The 17,783-nt window shown below is 36.2% G+C and overlaps 1 protein-coding gene across 1 annotated transcript in view; it reads left to right on the top strand.

Moving 5' to 3' along the window:
• Nucleotides 1-17,783, top strand: part of hdac5 (histone deacetylase 5) — a 60,797-nt gene that overhangs the window by 1,972 nt on the left and 41,042 nt on the right. Inside the window, exons 2-7 of the mRNA XM_039740570.1 lie at nucleotides 437-568; nucleotides 5,967-6,079; nucleotides 12,008-12,142; nucleotides 13,972-14,203; nucleotides 14,969-15,186; nucleotides 15,721-16,035. Coding sequence (XP_039596504.1) covers nucleotides 437-568; nucleotides 5,967-6,079; nucleotides 12,008-12,142; nucleotides 13,972-14,203; nucleotides 14,969-15,186; nucleotides 15,721-16,035 — 1,145 coding nt within the window. The remainder of the gene's footprint in view (nucleotides 1-436; nucleotides 569-5,966; nucleotides 6,080-12,007; nucleotides 12,143-13,971; nucleotides 14,204-14,968; nucleotides 15,187-15,720; nucleotides 16,036-17,783) is intronic.

The raw sequence follows: 17,783 nt of genomic DNA, 5'->3' as shown, positions 1-17,783 counted from the left end.
TGGTTTCTTATAAGAAACAGGTGTGTCAGATTTTCCTGACACAACTGATTAGGTCTTACGAATTATTATTATTTTTGTTATCCTAAAAGATCAGATTGTCCTGTAAAACAGCTGTTGTGAGATGCCTTGACTCAGTTATGTACAGGTTATGTAAAGTGACTGCAGATAAGTAAGCAGATCTGAAGAACGGTTATTACATTTTTCATTTTTTTTACAGTGTTTCATAAAGTTGTTAAATCAATTTTTCTGCTCTCAAATTACATCAGTACAGTGTTTCTTTGAGGTCACTAATGTAGCAATAAAAGAGAAGAGTGAAAAAATAATAACGCTTTGTCTTTAGTACTTTATAATGTTAGAATTCAGTATTCGGATACAAAACATAAAAGCCCACTAAGATCTTTAATATAGTAAGACTGTCATTTATTTTGTTCTGCAGCCTCAGAGCCCAACCTGAAGGTCCGCTCCCGGTTAAAACAAAAGGTAGCAGAAAGAAGAAGCAGTCCTTTGTTACGGCGCAAGGATGGAACAGTTATCAGCACTTTCAAGAAAAGGGCCATCGAAATCACAGGTATTATTGCTGGGATTTGGGAATGTGAAATCAGTTTTACTTGAGTGATTGTAAAGCACAACTCATTACTAGAGAATGCAGCACCTTAACCAAATCTGGTGACCCATGTACAACATATTAAAATGGGAAATCTTTTTACAAACAAAATAATTTTATTTTGGTTTGGTTAGTTTTGAATATAATATTTGGGCTACTTCATTTACATCAAACTAGTATTTCTCTTATTATTCACAACATTGGCCAACTGCAAATTTACCTTTTGGTCCTCAGCTTTCCAGTTACAACTCTTTTTCCAACTAGTTGGTAAAGGCGCTATATAAATACAATTATTTATTATTATTAGTTAGGCCCAATTCACAAATGTACTTATGCAGAGAAAACTGTTTTCTTTTTCTTCTGTGTTGATACATTTTGACCCTGCTTTACTCCACATACATTCACATGTTTTCATGTCTGCCTGTCATTTTATATTTAAATAAAGTTTTATAGTGGAAAAAAAATTAATTCCCGTCACATGCAGACATTCTGTTGACTTATGTGACATGTATTTTGGTGTTCTTATTATACAGTGCCTGCTTTGCAAGTTGTGGTGGCAGTCATGGAGATTGAATTCTAAAAGATGCATCAGAGAAAGAGACAATATTGATTACATTCCTGCTTGGCGTTTCTCATCAGCTTCATCTGCATCAAACGGGAAACAGAAAAGGGCAGTTGCTAGTTAATGGCTAGGGTCGGCCTCCCATTTTTGTGCGTTGTCCTCTGGCAATAATGGACTAATCTACATGATGGTATTTCTTTGTGTGGAAAACATACAGTATGCCAAGTTTTTTTTATGCACTTTTCTCCTTCACGGTGATCTGAACAGGGACCATAGTACTGATTTTAATGGTGTGCAGCAGATTACCTGCATTACTTCACTGCTGAAAAAAATACAGAAAAAAAGATGAGGTGTGAAAGAGCCTTTACACCTCAATCACTTTCATAAGAATTCCTGAGAAGTATTCATTGCCTTAATTTAATCAGCAATCTTTATCCTCCTGTTTCTTCATTTTTCCCAGTTCACCTGTTTAATATTTAAAACCATGAAAAATGAAGCTGCCTGCTTGTAGGAGCAAAATGAGAAATCTTTTGAATTTGTATTTAATTTCAGGCCACATTTTAAAATAAAATGTATACCATGGAAGCTCCAAAGCAGTGCAGCATATTTGACCTTGAACTGTTAGTGCCTCTGAGGTTTATATCTGTGAATTATCATAAGCAGATGTTGCACAGGAACAGCAAAAATACACAAGCCAAAGTTGTGTGACCCTTTTACAGTTACTTAGTCAAACAGTATCACCCTGCGGCACAGTCATGATGCTCTTTTTCTTTTTGTGTATTACTGCCTGTTGAAAGTATACTTTTGGTTGCATTCATTTGCTTTCTCCACCTGTGTGTTTATATATGTTAATGTTGTAATGTTCAATACTTAATGATTATTATGTTAAAGTTGTAAATGTGTGCAATTGCAATGAAGAGCATTATACAAAAATAAAATAAATTATAGTTGTCTTATTTTTGGCTGACATGTCACTGTAATGTTAAATTATGTTATTTAATTTATATTGCCAATGCGTAAGCTTTTCTGTCTTTTTTAAAATATTTATATTTTTTCCCTATTAAAGATGAAAATTTAATTTAAATCAAATAAATATGTTATTTATAAAGGTCAAACCATGTAGCCATCTTCTGCATGTCTTTAAAGGCACAACATGAAAGACAGTGTGTCTGTGTGTACATTGTGCCAGTATATATGTACTGTGCGTTTATCTTATTAGGTTCACTTGAACTTCTACAGACTTAATTGATCAATCAGTGACAACAAACCATGATATTTGTAGACCTAGTTATGTAAAGAATTGAATTAAAAAGTTGATGCCAGTGGATTGTGTGTTTGTGTAGAGTTTAAAGGGAGAATGGACAAAACTAGAGATTTAAGTGGCTTTTAGTGTGGTATGGTAGTTGCTTTCCATGTGCTTCTGTGAATGTGTCCAGAAAATAGGTAGGTTTAAGGTTTGCTTACAGTACGGTGCATACGTTTTACTGAGAATATATCACCACTCAAAATATTTAGACAGCGGTGGCCCTCTATTTGAAAACGGTCTTTTGGCGAAAGTCAGCAGATGGAGAGTGAGGACTTGTACAGATTAGCAGTGAGTCAGGATGCTGTAAGTCTATTCAGAACGTACATCTTTTTGTAGCTTAACTTTAAAGAGGTATAGCAGCAGATAGCCTAAAATAGTTTCACTTCTGTCACTGGAAAACAAAAAGGTGCTGTTGTAGTCAGATAATGAACACAAACATCACCTGGTGTAAAGAATCCCAATTACCACTGAATCGCATGAGGCGGTGAAATCAGGACATGGTTAAAAAAGTTAGACTCCTGAATCTAACCTGGGGGTATTAACCATGCAGATTTGAGATGGAGGTGTAATGGTTTGATGTTTAAATTCTTGTCATATATTGAATTCTTTGAATGGCACAAGATACCTGCTACTGAAGCACTGCACCTGATCATGCAAGCAGTATACCCATCTGCCTCTGACCTTTTTTTGCAGAATTATGCTGTGTGTTGTATATGTGGAGAACTTAAGAAATGCTCTAGAGAGCATTACGGTGCATTTAGCTTAACAAATTGAATGTCTTACTCAACAGTTCTTAATCCAAATAAGCATCAAGGGACGGGGAGGGAGCAAGATATTCGGAGCAGGTGTTCATCACCAGTTAATTTGCAAATGCTTTTGGGCATGATGGCATTAACATGGGCTGGCTTCACTGTCCTGCACTTTTAGTAAATTGCAGAGTTCTTGGCCTAGTGAATTCAAACAGTCCTGAGGGAAGAATGTAACCTAACTTTTGCCTAATAAAGTACATGCTTGCTTTATTGAACAGTATTTATTCTTTGGTTGATCAGCTTGCTTTCAGTGTCCTTATGTGTTGCTGTATATCCGTGGATCTCAAAGTCAGATAGTCTGCAAGACCATCAGTCAGTGTGTCTCAGTAAAGTGACATTAAAATCTACCCATTAGAAAAGAGCACACATAATTGACAGTCCAATCTTTCCTTTATCTGGGCATATTTGTTTTATTAAAACGACTGCTGCCAAGTCTTCAAACTCATTTGAAAATTTGTGCTGGTACTGACCACAACACAAGTAATCTAAAATAAATAGTATAAATTATTTGTTCAGACTTTTAACTTGCATTAGTTGTTTCTTCTCATACTCTACTCTGCACTGGTCCTTAAGTTCTGGCCAGCAGTCTATTTTATTTATTTATTTCTTTTTTTCATTTGTTATATTTTAACTGTTGTATATTACTTCTACATGTACAGTTTTAATCAATGCTATTATAATATCCAACTTTATAAGTTCATGTGACTTAACTTTTGTAAATGAACTCCATGAGGAGAAATTGCATATACCCACCCACAAGTTCATTTAAGCCCACTACTACTTGTGCAGATTTTTATAGTTGTAACCATCAGGCTACTGCTCAACTTGGACTCTCCTAAATTAAGTATTCTACTTTCAGTGGTATAGGAATCAACTCCAAATCAACCACCAATATGTGTTCTGTCTAGCTTTCTTGCAGACAGTAACTTTCATTTCATTTCCATTGTTTCTTCCTCAGCCTTGTAGCTATCACTATATGTAGTAAAGTATGTGTAGTAACTGCAGCGCAGAGTCTATGCTAAGAAATAACTGATGTCTGTACATGATGCAACACATCTTTGATTTTGGCAGAATAGTTCTAGATCCTAAACACTTTTACAAACACTGCTTTATACTATTGTTACATGTATTGTAGCAGTCAACCCAGAAAAATTCATTGGATATCTGCAATAAAGCAACTTATACAGGATATTTCTATGAAGGTTAATGCTCTTTTTATCCACTTGCAAAAATGACAAAAATTATAGCTGTATATATTATCTTGCAGACCATTTTGCTCTGCATTGCAGCTTGGAGTTGGCATTACAGTTGCTTATGTAAGGCTTATGTACTATTATAAAAATGCCCCATTCTTTACCTAAGCCATATTAACAAATGGTAAGCAGTCTTAGTAAACAAATAGCTCATACATGTTGCATAAATATTTATAGCTAAGGATCAAAAAAGAATGAGAACACTTAGATTTGGTGCCTTTTGGAATGTCTCTTGCTGCTCATCTTTATTTAAGAGGCCAAAAACAGAAATATTTCCTTTCACTTCTATTAATGGGGTTAATGGCATTGCGGTATAAGGTCATTTCATAACCCTTTTTTCCTTTTACACTAGTCTATCAATGTATATTGGTTAGAGATACTTTTCCTGGTTCATCTTGACGTTCGTTGTTTCTTTAGTAACTGATAGCTGTGTAGACTACGACACAGTTACACATCAGATTAGGTTTTGTTACAGTAAGCAGTGTGTGTTTTTTTTTCTCCTCAAACCTCAACTCTTGTTGCCTCTGACCACTGATCATCTATTAATGTTGTGTTCAGGTAGTTTTTAGCAAAGCTGAAACAGGTATAAATTGGTTGTGCCTGCAGTTCTTTTACTGTTAAACTAGAATTCTAAGTCACCTCCTTGAACATCTTATCTCCCCCACCACCATACACACACATACACTCGAGAGAGAGAGAAGCATTGATACTGGATCTTATTAATTTCATTCACTTTTTGCCTAACTTTGAAATGATGGAGTCCTGAGACTTCCACTTTCTACTTGTAAACTTCCAGCTTTATAAGCTTCAAAATCTGATCCTTTGAGGACCTGTGCAATCTGTTGATTGGGCCATGTTCTGCTACAACTGGTCTGTTGTGAAAGGCAGAAAACCAAAACTGTGAGTTGTTTTTATAGAGCAGGGCACCTGAATCATACATCTGAAAGTAATTTCACTGCCCAAAAATGTCTGACTCCAGTTGCATTCCAACTTGAAGGTTTGCATACTTTTTCCATAATTGATCTTGATTGCTTGAACAGTATGTTCGATAAAGCTATGACCATGTACAAGTTTGTGTATACTGTTTGTGAAATCGGAGTGTAGTTAGCTATTGTTGTGATTTAAGTAATGATAAAATCTCATTCAAGAAATTCAGAAAATCTGAAAGCAATCACATATTTTTTCTCACAACAGTTATACTACTTGCATTCAAATCCAAATAGTTACCTTGTGAAGTGTAAGTATTCTCTACATGTTCAAAAGGAATTATCATAGTTACTCCTGTTTCCTCACACATCCTAAAGATATCTGTGTTAGGCTGATTGAGGAGTCTTCGCTGGTCTTATGTGCCTGGGTGTGTGTGTGTAACTTATGGAATAATCCGGGCCAAAAAATGGATGGATACATTCAGGCCCCTCTTTCTGTATTTCAGTGTCTTCTATGTGCAGCAGTGCCCCTGGCTCGGGCCCCAGTTCTCCCAACAGTTCCAACAGTGCCATAGCAGAGAATGGCTCTAGTGGTTCCGTACCAAACATTCATGCTGAGGTGAGTGTACATTATAGTGTCAATTTAAATAAAACAGGCTTTTTAGTTAATAGAAGTTCTCTTTTCAGGTAATTTGCAGTGTAATCCTGATAATGAGGTGCCATTAATCCTACTGTATTCTTAGACGTGTCCTTTTTCACGAGGTTCCCGAACATTACCACATTTACAAAAGCTTGTTCCTAGACACACTCATCATAGTTAAATCATTGTGTTAAAAAGCAGGTTTTAATTTTCTTTTCAATTTTTCATGTGGAAATATAATTACTTAAGCCTTAGTATGTTTTAGTAGTTTTGAAATCTTAACTTATTTAATTATGAATTAAAATCCTACTCTTTTGATTGAGTTTTGTTCTCAGCTGCCACCTCTTGTGGAGTCTAAATTGTAAACAAGCATTCAAATTTTATTTATTTAATCATGAATTTATAGAGGACTATTTACTTAGCCTTTATTATTACAACTGTTGTAATGTGTTATGGCTCATTGAACATTTGAAGGTACATTGTAGCACACTACATCCCATTATTTCAATTTAAATAATATGCTGATAATAAAGGGGCATTGTCATGCATCACAAGCTATCATTGTGTTACTAAAGCAAGACAAACATAGAAATGAAAGGATTTATTAAATTTGGAGGAGAATGACATTAAAGACAGAAAAGAACAAGGACAAAAGATAACGGGCAAGAAGGCTGCTTTGACAGCCTGGTTTGTGGCTAAAAGGGCAAAAAAGTATGGTATTTAGCTAGGCATGTTTCAATGGTAACTTCTGAAGGACTAGGAGGGACGTTAGTATAAGAAACATGCTATATTTTATAGGGATTTTATTGCTGTTTTAGTAAGTAAAGAGTACTTCTCTTCCTAAGAATGAAATGTAGCAGTCCTCGCCTCTTGTATGTGACTTGCAGCAATTAATTAAAACAGGCACATTTGTTTTGTTGCTCTTCATGTAACTTGAGAGAGAGAGAGCGCAATATTACTGAACGATTACTTATTAATATACTTTTGCAATTAGTTTTATAACCAAGTGAATTTTCCTTTACGCTATCTTTGCAGATTTGCCACTTGGCATGACTTGCTAATAATTGCCCCAGCAATAATGGATAGCGGGAGTTTGTTACCTCCACTTCCCTATAATAACAGTGCTCTTGTCTTATACTTATATATTTAAATATCATTTATAATAGATAATATTTATATGTATTTTATATTTGATAAGTATTGAGTTTTCACAACATCTTTAATTAAATAACAAATATATTTTTTATATACATTATATACTATATATTTTATCTTTGATAAATATTGAATTTTCACAACATTTTTAATTAAATAACAATTACAGTGCAATTATTATTTCTATTGGAGTACTACTTTTGGTTTAATATTCCCAATAGAAAGGCTATTCTGCTCCTGCTGATCTGAATGGAAATACTGGTAAATTGAGTAGAAAATGAGTTAGAAAATAATCTGGTTAACTGGATGTGAGTTAATCAACAAGTAAACAACCTCCAACTATATTGACATTTTCTACTGACTGTATGGATCAGTCTAGACATGTTTTTTCTTTTTTCTCCTAATGCTAGAAGGAAAATTCTCATCACATAGAGGCAGGTGGTCTAATTGTGGGCATTTTTTTTTTCCACTGTTAAGAACTTTGCATGCATATCGATTACATTAGATATAAGGTGCTAGTATATTTATCTGTATAAATTGCTGGAGCAATTATTGTTATTTTGGCTGCTTTTTAAAACTCTTACTTTTTTTTTAGTCCCATACTGACCTATTACATAAAAACAAATTGGTTTGATTGAGTATGGTTTGTGCAAAAGCAAAACAAATTTTACTAACTGTGCACAAACAAGTAAAGCTTCCAGTGCAGAAATGTAATCTTCATCTGGTACATTGATAAATGTATTATTGTACTGTATTGCAGCATTCATGTTCATGCTTTGTACACTAACGGCCAAAAGTTTTAGAACACCTCAGGTTTTCAAAACCGTTGAAATGCAATGAATGGCCGAAAATGGTGAAAAGGTGTAAGCAGTAAACTGCCAGAGGTCAAATTAAATGAAACAGATCATTATTACCATAGGAATGTAGGCCTTTCATTTAGAGAAATGACAAAAAAAAAAATCAAAGTGTCAGTGCGTATAGTAAGTGTTCTATACAATACGAAGACAATTGGAAACTGGAAGAAACTCTGATTGGAAGAAATCTAGCAGACCCAAAGTCACCACCCTAGCAGAAGACAAGAAGATTCTGAGGCTCACCAGCTTGGGTGATAGGCGCCTCACAGCATAGCAGCTTCAAGCACAGCTTAACAGTGGTTGAAAAAAGAAAATTTCAGCTTCAAATGTGAAGAAGAGACTTTGTGCTGCAGGTTTGACAGAGCAAATGGCAGTAAGAAAGCCATTCCCTTAAAGGACAAAATTGAAATTGAAATACCGACTGTGGACTACTGCAGACTGGAAGAAAGTCTTATGGACCAATGAATCCAAATTTGAAATCTTTGGTTATCACGCATGGTGTTTGTACACCATTGAGTTGGTGAAAGGATGGCTCCTCAATTTGTAAAACCAACTGTCAAACATGGAGGAGGAAGTGTGATAGTCTGGGGATCTTTTGCTGGACAGGCAGAGTTGGTGACTGGCACAGAGCAACTTCCATTCTGATTCAAAAGGGTTACTACAGTTTGGCTGTTATATCGGCAGAAGGTGCAGGCTACTTGGATGAATCAAAAATTTTGTACACTTAACAATTCCTTGACTTTATTTTCATTTGCTATTTTTTATTTGTTCTATGCCTTGATTTTATTAAACAGTAAGAAATTAAACTGTATGCATTGCCATAAAAACTGAAAACAAAAACTGCAGTGTTTTAAAACTCTCGACTCACACTGCACCCAACCTCCTTGGCCCCACCTACAAGTGGTGAGCCCATGGGAAAGGGAACTCACATTGCATCTTCGAGCTGTGCCCAGCCGAGACCCATGGGTGCAGGCCCAACCACCAGGGCTGTCCTTTGAGCTCTACCTCCAGTCCTGGCTCCAGAGGGGGGCCCTGGTGACCCATGTCCAGGCAAGGGAAAACGCCATCCAATGTTTTTATACATCATAGGAGGTTTTCTGATCCGCTCTTTGTCACGTTCCTCGCCTAGGACCAGTTTGCCTTGGGTGACCCTACCAGGGGCATAAAGTCCCCCGACAACAGAGCTCCTAGGATCATTGGGGCACACAAACCCCTCCCTCCACCACAATAAGGTGGCAGCATGAAGAGGGTACAATGTCTCTCAGCTGGCCTAGGAATGCCTCAGGATTCCCCCGGAAGAGCTAGCAGAACTGGCTGGGGAAAGGGAAGTCTGGGAATCTCTGCTCAAGCTACTGCCCCTGTGACCCGATCGAAGATAAGAGGAAGAGGATAGATGGATGTTTTAAAACTTATGACTGGTAGAGGTGTTTATTCTGCTTGATATTGATGAAATGTTTAGAGGAAGAGAATGAGATTAAAGAGGCAAAATCTTAGATGGTAAAATAGTACAGCAAATGTTGTCTTTTGTCAAAAAACAACCCTGATTTTTCTATGAAAGCTGCATTTTCTTTTTGAACTGTATTACCATTAACTCCCCTTTGATTCCACAGATATGACTTAACCTTGAGAATATGAGCAGAATTTGACATTAAAACTTGATGGCGTTTTGCAAATGTCTGCTGTTCTTTGCTTGGCATTTTTAAGCTAGCTGATTCATTCAGCCCACACACCAGCAAACGATTCTGCACTTTTGTGTATCCCCTGGAGGAAGAAATGCAGTGTAAATCTGAAGAAGTAACAGTTTAAGAAAGCCTTAACTTTTTTCCTCAGTGGAACAGAAAATTAAAATCTTGGATCTTAGTTTTTTTCAAACAGATAAATTAAAAATTATATTTCTAAATGTAATACTTTTTATTGTAAAAATATTTGGCTTTGGTGATTAACACAATTTATTTGGTGCTGTATAACTTTGAACTCCTTCAATCCCAATTTCATAGTGGGGAGAATTTGATTTGAAGATGTTACTGCTTGATAAACATAAATAGTACGTTTCACATCTTCTTCAACATAGGTTGGTAATAACTAATTATTAAAAAATGAATGCAGTTTATGTTCTGACCATGATAGAAAATTGAAAAACTAACGTTTGTGGAGAAAACATGGTGTGCACACACATATAACCAAAACATTTTTACACAATGAAATATCATGCAGTATCCACTTGTAAATGTAGTTTCATTGGTAGGCCATTGACTTGCTTTCAAGGTGTGATTTGGAAAAGAATAATGGATTTGCATTGTACACAGGCAGTGTTGCCTTTTTATATAGTAGGTGATGACTAAATAAATATCAAAGATATTTAGATTAAACAATATGGCCAATATAATTACACTTGGATTTAAAGTTTATCACCTAGTTAGAACAAAATGTGTTTATTTTTAAATACATTAAAACTTCACTTTTAAATGGGTTTAATTTGTTTTCTTAGTCAACTCTCAACTAAAACATAGGTTGGGCTCCCGGCTTCTTCACCATCTCAAGGAGTCTTTGTGTTCGTTTTCTTTGGTACTACAAGTTTCCATAAAGTTGCTTTCTCATTTGCATCTTTTTCTGTCTCACAATTCCTCCTTATGATATTTGCAGGTGACAAACAGCTGAGTTGCTGTTGTTATTTGATAATACTCAAACATGGGAATGCTATTTTTTTTTTTTAGGTTTTTTTTTCTGTATATATTGTCGGTTGTAGAAATGATATAGTGCTCTAGCTATCTATAATAATTTAGTAATTAAACCTAGCGGGGAACCCAAGCAGTACAAAGAAATTATAACTTGCTCATTGTGGCCATAGTGATGTTGAATAACATCACTTTGCTGTAATTGCTCTTTTATTTAAGTACCTTGATCTAACCGACTTTTAAATTATTACCCTGAGAATACAATTTATTCATTATATTGGCTTAATTAAACTATAACTTTTTTCCTCTGCTATATTTAAAAACATTTTTTTTTTTTTTTTGGAAAGTATGTTTTGTTTTCTGAGTTTCAATGAATTCATCTTTCTCCACTGGTGCAGCATTCTCCAGAAAAATACTGGAAACAATGTACTGAATATTATTCAAATACTGTATGAGACAATTGGACTTTTTTCAAAGCTGAGTTTACCATCAGCTTATTAAGCCTGTTATAATATAGACACATTCCATACATTGTTATGGCTTCTCATACAGTAAGGCTTATTACTGACAAGTTTATCCAGCTGTATCTAAGGTCACAACAGATTTCCATGGCTGCAGACTTTAATTAAACTTAACTCTGTCATATAATCAAACTCAGTTTGACTCTTTTTCATTAGTTAGTATATTCAAAACTAACATAAACTGAAACTTATGAGCATAATGTATTAAAATGATGAAACTAATGCATTCAATTCCGAGCTTTATTTTTGTAAAATTATTGATTGAATGTCTGGTCTCCTTTTAAGAGTCATTTAAACAAGCACCTTCTAAACAAGCATTTCATAAATGGGAGATGTAGTGTAGTGAAATAATTCCGTAAAAGTAAGGTTTACTTAATTTGTTAAAAAAGCAAAAATAAAAACAACAGGGGCATTTAAATGCACAATTGAAATACAGAACTCTTTAAAGAACAAGGCTAAATAGAGCAATGATTGTAATGAAAGCTTGTGTCTACCACAGTCACCTATTGAATGGTCCCAATATGGAAGACTTCCCCAAGTCTTGCATATAAATGCCTAAGATCTGATGTTTTTGGTTTCTTCTGCAAAATTACAATATCAGGATATTTTATGTATACAATATATAAAATGTTGTTTAATAGACTTGCAAGTAAAATTGATTTTTTTTAATTCAGTGACCCTTTCACTGGTTTCTTTATACAGCAAATGCGCTCACATCATCACACAATAAATACAGATGGATCAGCCAGTCAGCTCAGTCTGTATACATCTCCATCGCTACCTAACATTTCTCTTGGTCTGCCTGCCTCAGTCTCTGCTGCCAACTCTCACATGTCTGTAAGTATATCCACTCTTGTGGCTCATTCGTATGAGCATTTTTCTTCCTGTATGTTGTGTGTATTAAATTTTCCACATTTTGAGAATGCTACAGAAAGTTAAAAAAACGCATATGAGTCCATACTGTTTTTTTTTCCATGGCTTGAAATTATTAAAACTTCTTATCATAGCTCTTTAAGGTTCCTTTTCTTTGATACAGTTGAGCATTTGAATGATTACACATTTAGGTAACAAAATGTTAAGTTAAATACATTCAAGCGTGTCACAGTGATGCAGTAGGTAGAGCTGTCACCTCATAGCCCAGACATTATTCATGTGACGTTTGCACATTCTCACTGTCTGTGTGAGTTTTCTTCCCGCATCCCCAAACACATGAAGGTTAGATTAATTGGTGATTCCAGTGTGTGTTAGTGGGCCCTAATTTGGCCTGGTGCCATGTTTCTTGCCTCCCGCTTTGCAAAGAGTGCTGCAAGGATGGGCTGCAGACTCAACTCTTTATTTGGATTAACTGGGTTTCAAAACATTATGAGTTAATGTAGAAATATTTTAAAGGAAGGAATTTAATTATTTTTCACCCCCTTTACATTTATAAGGAAACTATTCTTGTGATTAATTTCTAAACCAGTACTGAATATGTAAGACATCGAGGCAAAATACTCCTCTTCATCAAAAACAATAACTTCAGATAGTTCCTTGGGAGCGAGTATGAAGCAGCAAACGTTTAATGACACATATTTCACAGTGAACACTTTGCCAAGATGCCATTTACAGTACAGCTAATTTAATATGTTACTGCAGTATTGAAACTGGCAGGTTAAGTCATTTGTTCAGGGTCATACAAGTGAGTTTGTGTTGAGAGACTGACCAAGTGCCTTTCTTCTGTACAGTTGTATTTCAATGCCATAAATTGACTGTTAACATATTTAATTTAAATAGCAGCCTGAATTAGAATTTTAAAAGAGAGACTGCTTTCATAATTTTGTAAGAGTTTAGCTATCTGCAATTTCTATTGGTTGTGTATTGGGCTTTGGCGGTAAACCTGCTTTTTAGGCAATAATATTATGTATTTATGGTGAAATACATTTTCAATATGCAGTCTTCAACAGTTGATGAATCTAAACATTTGTCACATATCCTGTCTGTGATCCAACTTAAATAAATAATAATGTACAATCAGATAGATAGATAGATACTTTATTAATCCCAAGGGGAAATTCACATTGTTGTATAGTATAAGAGTTTTGTAGCTCATCTTGGAAGAAATCACCTGCCAAATATACAATAATGGTGGATTTTGAAATTTTACTTGATAACGAAATCTGGCGTAATTGTTAAAATTCAGTATTAAAGAATGCCTGCAGGCATCATTATTAATTCACATTGTCACTGCTCAATTTATAAAACATAAACAGACTTCTGTTACTGTAGGGTGCATTAATAGTAAAACAGTGTTTTCCAGCTTGTGTGCTGTGGCCAACCCTAGACCAAACCCCAACCATCCCACCCTTTCAACCAGGCTTCAATGGTCATGCTCAATTCACAGGCGGTAGCAGCACAGGTGGATTATGGCTGGTCCCGGACAACTTTGCCCAGTTTAGATGATTGTGCTAAATTCATGGAGGGGTAACCCCATATCACCCCAAATAGAGGTGAGTCATGAGCACACTGGCATGAGAAAAACCAGGTGCTGGCACCACAAGATTGGGAAACACTGTAAATAATTTAGACTTGAATTAGCCATGTCCATCCATACTAGTCTGTCCATCATCCCTGCTAATGTGATAAACAAGAAGTTTTATCTTATTTGCCTGTGTTATCATTTCTTTCAGGCTTCCCAAAAACTCGCTGCTCAGCAGGAGGCAGAAAGACAGGCCATTCAGTCCTTGCGTCAGGGTGGTGCTCTTACCGGAAAGTTTGTTAGCACCACATCACTCCCTGCCTGCCTGCCTCCTGGGGTGCCTCATGATACCGACACAGCCTCCAATAGCCACAGCCATTCATCCCTTTTGCAGCATGTATTGCTTCTTGAGCAAGCTCGGCAGCAGAGTGCACTTCTAGCAGGTACACACCTTTAACAGGCTCATCCTGATTCTTTTTTGTGCTTTTAGACACATTTTAATGTCTTCTAAGGATTATTCACTCGATTTTGAGTCACATCTGTCTGTGCTTCACATATGAAGTGTTTTCTTTGTACAAAAAAATTGATGATTGCATTGCTGAAATTGAACTGTAAAATAATGTTCATTCTTTTCCAGAGATAAAGTAAATTTATAATTAGTTCTTGGTAATACAGTATATACTATGATTGTAGAGAGCCTAACATAAATTGATCTCCAGGTATTTTAATATATGTAACAATGTTTTGTAACCATCAGTCACTAGGTGAGCCCTTCTGTTTTTTATGGAAAACATCCTTCATTACAGAATGTGGGGAAGGCACTGCATTATCTATGCCATACTAGCAGTCTCGAATTCTTTCACTGGCTGTTTCATTTAAAATACAACAGCTGTGTCCTGGATTAATGAAGTGTAATTCATATTATTTGATACTACTGTCTTCCCATGACTCTAAATTAGACACAGATTAAAGAGTTATACTTTCTGTACTTCCTTATTATTTGTTTCTTGTTTAGGTTTTGATGCCCAAGTGCATCAGTATGAGCCCTTGTAAGCATAGCTGTTGTAATAGAATCAGACTTTGTGACAACTTTCATTTAATAAATCTTAATAATGAAACAGATTGTTTATACACAATGTTTTACTACTGTGCTCTGGTGACTTCCTTTGTTGACTATACTAAAACTGCATTCTTCCTTTTATGTTCAGTTCCTATCTATGGTCAGTCCCCGCTGGTAACGGGTGAACGGGTTTCCACAAACATGCGAACAGTAAATAAGCTTCCCCGGCACCGGCCTCTGAGCAGGACACAGTCTGCCCCCCTGCCCCAAAGTCCCCAGGCACTTCAGCAGCTTGTAATGCAGCAGCAACATCAGCACTTTCTTGAGAAGCAGAAGCAATACCAACAACAAATCCAGCTTAGTAAGGTAAGGGAATGTTGCAGCCATACCAACAGGAATTGACTAAATGTGTAGCAACTATCCTAATAACAAATACAGTGTAGGAGTCCGTAATAGAAAGCATGAGTGCAGTCACATAAGCAAAGATGTTCAGTTAGTAAATGAGCAGGTTCCACCATTCCGGCCATAATAGGAGAGGAGTTAAAATAATCTAGAGTTCACTGGTGTATAAAAATGTAAAAATCCAACAGCTTCTATAGCAATCATCTTACAATATGGCTTAATGAAAGATTATAACACTGTACTGCCTAACAAGAAATGCATATTGAAAATGTAGTAAACATAAGATGTGAAAAAGAAAAAGAGAGGTTTTGATGATGATGTGCTAGAGTCAATTAGGATTTGTCACTGTTTAAGCAAGGATAAGGTATTATCATTAACAATGTAGTGGAGAACTATTGGACAGTATGCTTCAGTGGAAATGGTCTATTATCTGTCTATTACTCTGCTGTCTTAGCTTTTCTCCAGCATCTTCTCACCTAATGTACTTTACCCACTCAGATGTTGTCGAAAACCACAGACCTTCCACGCCAACCACCAACCCATCCAGAAGAAACAGAGGAAGAGCTGTCAGAAACTGCAGAGATGCAAGATGAGCGGTTAGGGGACGCTGTTTCAAGCGAACAGGTAGAAGAAGTACTTGGCCTGCAGCCAGAAGTGGAAGAAAACCCTGGTGATGGTAGTCTTTCAGATCATGCTATTACCGTAAGGGATGAAAACACAGAAAGTGAAGCAGATGAGGAGGATGAGACATATGATGACGAAGACTCAATTGAACTTAAAGAGCCTAATGACCAGAGTCTGCTTTACACTCAGGTAAATTTTCCTCCATTCCCTCTCCCATCTCCATCTACCTATTTTCTGAACTCAGATAATGGAGAGCTGTGGCATTAAGCATAATCTTTAATGGGACCCATCTTAGAGCACGCTCACAACCACACACACTTCTAAAGGACCAGTTCAGAGTGCTTTTGTGCCTAACTGCTTGCCGTGGACTAAGAGTGAAGCTATATTACCAAATTAATATAAAGATATAGTATTTAAAATTTTCATAGCAGACACCCCAGCTGCAAGTTAAAACAATGACAGATTGCATAAACTGCTGCTTCTCCACCCACTGTCTTCATTTTATTTATTCACCAGCTAGGCAGCATGAAAAGTATTTAGTTAAACACATTCCTATTAATGAGTTAGGTTATCTCATCTCATTGTTAGGCCTGTTTTAAGGCATTTCAGGAGGCTGAATCCACACCAGGCAGAACAAGGTTCAAGACAGGGAACAGCCCACCACAGGACACACACACACTCCCAGCCTAGGGCGTACTAAGAATCAATCTGCAAATTCTGGGGAATGAGGGAGAAAAACCTGAAGGCTTTTGGGGATAATGTGCAAATTTCACACAGACAACATCCCGGGTGGGGATCAAACCCAGGACACTGGTGTTGTGAGGAAGCTACATTACTGACTGCACCACCATGACACTTGGGAATGTCCTGTTATATTACATTACTTTCACCTCTTGTTTTTAGAGGTGAATGAAGAATACCTAAAGTACCTGTGTAGTGCCAGTAAAGGCTATGATGAGGATATAAATGGGCAGGCTCATTGTGATGAGAACAGACCATTCAGCCCAGCAAGTCTGTTATCCTCTTCATGCAAAATAACATTTGACCAGAATAACATCGGGTTGAGATTTGAAGGTCCCTACAGTTTTGCTACTCCGCCATACTACTTGGTGATTTTATTCTGTTTGTTTATGGTTTCATGTGTGAAGATCTCTGGTTCAAATAGAAGAGTAGTGAAAACAGTTATTTGGAACTGTGTTATAATTGTGTTTTTGGTTAATGCTTGTTATTACTGGTTATTACTGTTAACCTAGCATAAAGATCAATGCCACTTAATCTTATTATAGCAGAATTGAGCTCAGTGGCAGTGTTCGACCTGGCAACAGTCCACTGCAGGGCTAGGATCAATCATAGTTCTGAGTTTATTTTTTTTATATATATATATATATATATATATATATATATATATATATATATATATATATATATATATATACACACACACACAGTGGTGTGAAAAACTATTTGCCCCTTCCTGATTTCTTATTCTTTTGCATGTTTGTCACACAAAATGTTTCTGATCATCAAACACATTTAACCGTTAGTCAAATATAACACAAGTAAACACAAAATGCAGTTTTAAATGATGGTTTTATTATTTAGGGAGAAAAAATCCAAACCTACATGGCCCTGTGTGAAAAAGTAATTGCCCCCTGAACCTAATAACTGGTTGGGCCACCCTTAGCAGCAATAACTGCAATCAAGTGTTTGCGATAACTTGCAATGAGTCTTTTACAGTGCTCTGGAGGAATTTTGTCCCACTCATCTTTGCAGAATTGTTGTAATTCAGCTTTATTTGAGGGTTTTCTAGCATGAACCGCCTTTTTAAGGTCATGCCATAGCATCTCAATTGGATTCAGGTCAGGACTTTGACTAGGCCACTCCAAAGTCTTCATTTTGTTTTTCTTCAGCCATTCAGAGGTGCATTTGCTGGTGTG

Source organism: Polypterus senegalus, chromosome 17 (assembly GCF_016835505.1).
Source record: "Polypterus senegalus isolate Bchr_013 chromosome 17, ASM1683550v1, whole genome shotgun sequence".
In the NCBI taxonomy this organism is placed as follows: domain Eukaryota; kingdom Metazoa; phylum Chordata; class Cladistia; order Polypteriformes; family Polypteridae; genus Polypterus; species Polypterus senegalus.
This window is presented reverse-complemented; position numbering and strand designations above follow the sequence as displayed.